Genomic DNA, 5687 nt, shown 5'->3' with positions numbered 1-5687 from the left:
TGAGCCATGGCCGCTGAGCCTGCGCGTCCGGAGCCTGTGCTCCGCAACGGGAGAGGCCACAACAGTGAGAGGCCCGCGTACCGCAAAAAAAAAAAAAAAAGTTCCCCACTTTCCTCCTTTCAGGAAGAAGGTGCCTTTAGAGCATGAGCTATCCTTCTCCATTGCCTGGCCATTGAATAAAAGCCGGTCTTGCTTGCGCCAAACTCAGTTTCATTATTGGCAGCACGAATCTGAGAGGGGGAAATAACACCCTGACCCAGCCGGGGGCTTCGGTTCAGTTAAGACCCCAAGAGAGGGGCCTTACGTCTAATTCGGTAACATCCTCTGTCTCCAAAAGGTTAAACTGTCTCACTCAGGGATACGAACACTTAGGGCCAAAGCCTGGTGACATACATAGCTAAAGGTAGCTGGGGAGTTCTGCTCCTCTACCCCGGGTTATGACGACGCCCGAAATCAGTAGGCAGTAGTTACAGAAAATGAACCTGCGCCCTTCAGTACCCCTCGAGAATGAAGAGCAGGACAAAAGACAGAGGAGGGATTTGCCACCAGTAAAGCCCATTAACAATTCCCAGGAAATAAAAACAGAAGCTGGGTAATAGTGTCTTACCTTTTTTTTTCTTTTCCTCTGTGCTTATTCTAGTTTCACCTGCCCATACGCTGCCATACGCAGAGGCCCTGTACGCAGCTCTTTGGACCAGAGTTCCTAGAGCCCCACAGCTGCGCCCGACACCTCAGCTCCACGGCCCCATGCACAAGCGTGGCGCACAACACTGTGACTCAAGATGGGGGTGGCAGGCCCGTGTGCGAAGACGCTGTGCGTGACCCCGTGACCTAGAGCGTGGGCAACACGCCTGCGCCAGTCCCGCGAGAACTCGGCACCCTCCCCGCTAGTAGAACCCTAGCAGCCCTGCCCACTGCCTATGCGGAGAGTGTGAGCTCGCACCTCTCCATTTTTTGATCAAAGAATAAAAGTTTCCTTTGCTTCTGAACCGAGCTCAGTATATCATTCTATTTGGCTCCAATGACACTGGGCTGGAGGACCCTGCTTGGGCCGAATTGAAAGGGTTGTTAACATTTTTGTTGATCAGTTTCTTGTTTACTTGTTGTCAGGTTCCCCCACGAGAATGTGAGCTCCAGTTACCATGTCTCTCCTGCTCAATTCAGTGCCCCAAACCGCACCTGCCCGATACGGGCACTCAGTAACTGTGAGAATAAAGATAAAACTAAAGGAATGAGAGAATGCATGAGCAGACTTTGATTACAGACATCCCACGAGAGACTAGTCTCCAAGGGTGACCTACAGCATGTAACTCGAACTACATTTCATAGAAAGAAGCATGCCCTGGGAATTCCCTGCCAGTCCAGTGGTTAGGACTCCACACTTTCACTCCCGAGGGCCAGTCGGGGAACTAAGATCCGGCAAGTCAAGCAGTGGCAAAAAAAAAAAAAAAAAATCATGCCCTGAAGAATTTCTTAATCCCTGATCTAGAGTTATCACATATTTGAGCACACACTCAGCCTACTCTAATGAATGATACAGAATATGTGATGATATGCTTTTAATCTTTTATGCAAAGTTAAATATAGGATAATATACACAACCGTTTTCTTCCTTTTGAAACATCACAATTCATCATTCTAATCAGGGCAGGTATGCACCAAGCCCTGCTGGCAATGTGTTTCCAATTTCTTTATCCACCTCTCCTTTGCTGTACCGCCATCTACTTGCTAACTACACAGTCCTCGGTATCATTTTTAGGAGTTTAATTCTGGTAAGAAGTGGATGTTCCCTTTTTCTTTGGCAATTATGGCCAAGTTGCTGGTGCTCTGAGTAACTATTAGCATTGTAATTAGTCACGTAGATGTCTATTTTATTCAACGTATTCATTATCATTTGAAATTATTTATTTTGTCTCTCCAATAACATGTCAGCTGCATGACAACAGTAACCTTGTCATAATTGTTCTCCTTATACCCCTCTCCCCACCCCATCCGCAGTGCATAAAACACTACTAAACTCAACCCTGGCACTTAATAAATTTTTGGATGAAAGTACAAATGATTGAATAAATGAACGAACCAATGAACTGTGTCTTACTGTTAGCTATGGATTCCATGTGTGAGATGTCTTTTCTATTCTTGTCTGTTTCATCAGCTTTAGCTGTACTGAGTTACCCATGTAAACACAGGCAGAATATAGAAACCTAGCTTCAGTCAATGGTCATTATTTCTAGAATAAATCCAAACTGAATGATGTTAATTTTGTGTCCCATGTTCCTCATATGCAAACTCAGTGAAGCAGATGCTGTCATTGCTCTGACACCATCTGCAGCTCCTTATATACCAAAGACTGCTTCTCTTCCTGATGATGTTTTGGAATATGATAACATGATAAAAACAAAATGCTCTGGCTGCTTCGAATTCTTTGGCTTGATCTTCCTGAACTCATCACAATCACAGAGCATCAAGTTCATATGCTTGTCAAAAGCCTTAAAGGTGCCAGTGAAGATCCAATCATCTTGCAGGACACATGTCATCCTGGAGTCAATGTGCTGCAGCATCTTGCTGCTCTTTCCCACAGTCATGATTGCTGCTCCACCAAATCCGATGTCCACAGGAAAGTATCGGGATCCTTAAGACCTAAGGGAAGGCTACAGATTAAGGTATGTCGTAGGTTCTCCACCAAACAATACAAGCTGGAGCAGAAGCTTCAAACAGTAGATAGAGCCTGTTTTTATTTTGTTTGTTTGTTTTCTCTTGAAATCAGCTACCTGGGTGTTCCAATACTGCTTTAACCACCTCTTGGTATCTCAGCTAAGAATGCCTGTCTCAGTTCTGCATGGAAATCCACCACAGGGACTTGCTGCTGCTGCTGAGATCGCCTCGGGTACAGGTGACACTCCTGGTTGCTCAGTGAGGCTATTCTTCTATGTTTGACTTGGACTTCTACCTCTGGTACATGCTGTTCCACAGTCCACCTCAGGTGTGAATGGTCCCTGGCCCGCTCCATCACACCGCTGGCCTCAGAGCAGAACAGAACCGGTCAGGCATCTCCAGCGGCCGCCCCGTTCTGCGCTGCTCCTGCCACGGCAGCGCCATCCAGTCACTCCGGCTCAGGCTGCACATGTGTGGCCAAACCCCCCGAACCCACTTTTGTTAGCTGCCTTTCAACTTGCCTTCCTCTAGGCCATCCCCAACAGCTTCAGAGGTAGGAACGTGAAACTCAACCGATCTGATTTAAAAGACTTACATCACTTCTTCCCTGTAGGGTCATTACCTGTTCGGATGCCTCCCCCGGCAACCTCTCAGACAGGGCCTGCTAATCCAGCAGGAGCCTGGGAAATTGGAACACCAGGTGGAGCATCTCTGCCAGCTGCTCTGCCAACCGCAGGGCCTCCTCCAGCTCCGGCAAGTGATATCCAAGCAATGCCAGTATCTTTGGGGGGTGGTCCCTCCACAGTCATGGAAACCAAGTTCTCCCGGCACAGCAACACCAGATCCAAAGCCTGATTTTCTTCACGCTCTGGTTGCTTTGAATTCTTTGGCTTGATCTTCCTGAACTCATCACAATCACAGAGCATCAAGTTCATATGCTTGTCAAAAGCCTTAAAGGTGCCAGTGAAGATCCAATCATCTTGCAGGACACATGTCATCCTGGAGTCAATGTGCTGCAGCATCTTGCTGCTCTTTCCCACAGTCATGATTGCTGCTCCACCAAATCCGATGTCCACAGGAAAGTATCGGGATCCTTAAGACCTAAGGGAAGGCTACAGATTAAGGTATGTCGTAGGTTCTCCACCAAACAATACAAGCTGGAGCAGAAGCTTCAAACAGTAGATAGAGCCTGTTTTTATTTTGTTTGTTTGTTTTCTCTTGAAATCAGCTACCTGGGTGTTCCAATACTGCTTTAACCACCTCTTGGTATCTCAGCTAAGAATGCCTGTCTCAGTTCTGCATGGAAATCCACCACAGGGACTTGCTGCTGCTGCTGAGATCGCCTCGGGTACAGGTGACACTCCTGGTTGCTCAGTGAGGCTATTCTTCTATGTTTGACTTGGACTTCTACCTCTGGTACATGCTGTTCCACAGTCCACCTCAGGTGTGAATGGTCCCTGGCCCGCTCCATCACACCGCTGGCCTCAGAGCAGAACAGAACCGGTCAGGCATCTCCAGCGGCCGCCCCGTTCTGCGCTGCTCCTGCCACGGCAGCGCCATCCAGTCACTCCGGCTCAGGCTGCACATGTGTGGCCAAACCCCCCGAACCCACTTTTGTTAGCTGCCTTTCAACTTGCCTTCCTCTAGGCCATCCCCAACAGCTTCAGAGGTAGGAACGTGAAACTCAACCGATCTGATTTAAAAGACTTACATCACTGCTGAGAAATAGCTGAGGAGACTCAGGTTTTCCTGTTTGGCGATGTTCCCCCTGGAGAAATATATTGCTAAAGCAAGTGCTAGGTGAGCATTGAAGAACAATTATAGTAGATCCAACTGACCAAGTATGTTGCTAGAAAGCTCATTCTCCTTTCTTACTGGTGTCAGTGCTCTGAATTTCTTCAGTTAATTTTCACATAAGATTTATTCTAGAACAATTCCAGAATGTCTGACTTTACAAAGCAGCTGTGTCAATTCCCTTAATGTGTTATGAGCTATGACTTCACTATATAAAAAACCCTTAGAATACAGTCAGGTAGTCACCTTTTTGATATTCATTTTTATCCTTTCTCCCAATGACTAAAGGCTATGAAACACTGTGAATATGCAATAAATATATCTTAATGGATTGGTATTAAAATTATAAAACAGTAAATTCTCTTTTGCATGTGGATATCTCTGCAACAACCAGATAATCTCTATTTCAACTAGCTGCCCCAAGAACCCTCCTACACTGTTGGTGGGAATGTATATTGGTGTAGCTACTATGGAAAACAGTATGGAGGTTCCTCAGAAAACTAAAAGTAGAACTACCATGTGATCCAGCAATCCCATTCCTGGGCATATACCCAGACAAAACTATAATTCAAAAAGATACATGCACCCCTATGTTTATAACAGCACTATTCCCAATAGCCAAAACATGGAAACAACCTACGTATCCATCGACAGATGAATGGATAAAGAAGATGTGGTATATATATATACAATGGAATAAGACTCAGCCATAAAAAAATAAGGAAATAATGCCATTTGCAGCAACATGGATGCAACTAGAAATTATCATGCTAAGTGAAGCAAGTCAGAAAGAGAAAGACAAATAACATGTGATATCACTTATATGTGGAATGTAAAATATGGCAAAAATGAACCTATCTACAAAACATAAACAGACTCACAGTAAAAGAGAACACACTTGTGGTTGCCAAGGGGGTGGGGGGAGAGAGAGAGGGATGGACTGGGAGTTTGGGGTTAGTAGATGCAAACTATTACATTCAGAATGGATAAACAACAAGGTCCTACTGTATAGCACAGGAAACTATATCTAATCTCCTGGGATGAAGGATAATGGAAAAGAATATAAAAAAAGAATGTATATATGTGTATAACTGGGTCATTTCACTGTACAGCAGAAATTAGCAAAACATGGTATGTCAACTATACTTAAAAAATTAAAAATATTCTATCAAACATTTAGAGAAGAGCTAACACCTATCCTTATCAAACTTCCAAAATACAGCAGAGGGAGGAACACT

The 5687-nt window shown here is 45.1% G+C and overlaps 3 protein-coding genes across 3 annotated transcripts; all 3 read right to left on the bottom strand.

The window, feature by feature from the left end:
- Positions 1-2791: 2791 nt before the first annotated feature.
- Positions 2792-3010, bottom strand: LOC112062867 (SNRPN upstream reading frame protein-like). Its single transcript, XM_055090750.1, has one exon. It carries the CDS (start codon positions 3008-3010, stop codon positions 2792-2794), a length of 219 nt encoding a protein of 72 aa, XP_054946725.1.
- A 213-nt stretch (positions 3011-3223) lies between these two features.
- LOC114487574 (small nuclear ribonucleoprotein-associated protein N-like) lies at positions 3224-3701 on the bottom strand. The gene is given in 2 exon segments (XM_055089790.1): positions 3224-3292; positions 3294-3701. Coding segments are annotated over 2 exon segments (477 nt in total).
- Positions 3702-3907: 206 nt separating this feature from the next.
- On the bottom strand, positions 3908-4126 carry LOC112062866 (SNRPN upstream reading frame protein-like). The gene has a single exon (XM_055090751.1). It carries the CDS (start codon positions 4124-4126, stop codon positions 3908-3910), a length of 219 nt encoding a protein of 72 aa, XP_054946726.1.
- Between the last annotated feature and the right edge of the window lie 1561 nt (positions 4127-5687).

This window comes from Physeter macrocephalus, chromosome 14 (assembly GCF_002837175.3).
Source record: "Physeter macrocephalus isolate SW-GA chromosome 14, ASM283717v5, whole genome shotgun sequence".
NCBI lineage: Eukaryota > Metazoa > Chordata > Mammalia > Artiodactyla > Physeteridae > Physeter > Physeter macrocephalus.
Note: the sequence above shows the minus strand (reverse complement) of the source record. Positions and strands in the feature narration are given on the sequence as shown.

Excerpts from the sequence above, each read along its gene's own strand:
- LOC112062867 (XM_055090750.1), bottom strand. The coding sequence starts at position 3,010 with ATGGAGCGGGCCAGGGACCATTCACACCTGAGGTGGACTGTGGAACAG.
- LOC112062866 (XM_055090751.1), bottom strand. The coding sequence starts at position 4,126 with ATGGAGCGGGCCAGGGACCATTCACACCTGAGGTGGACTGTGGAACAG.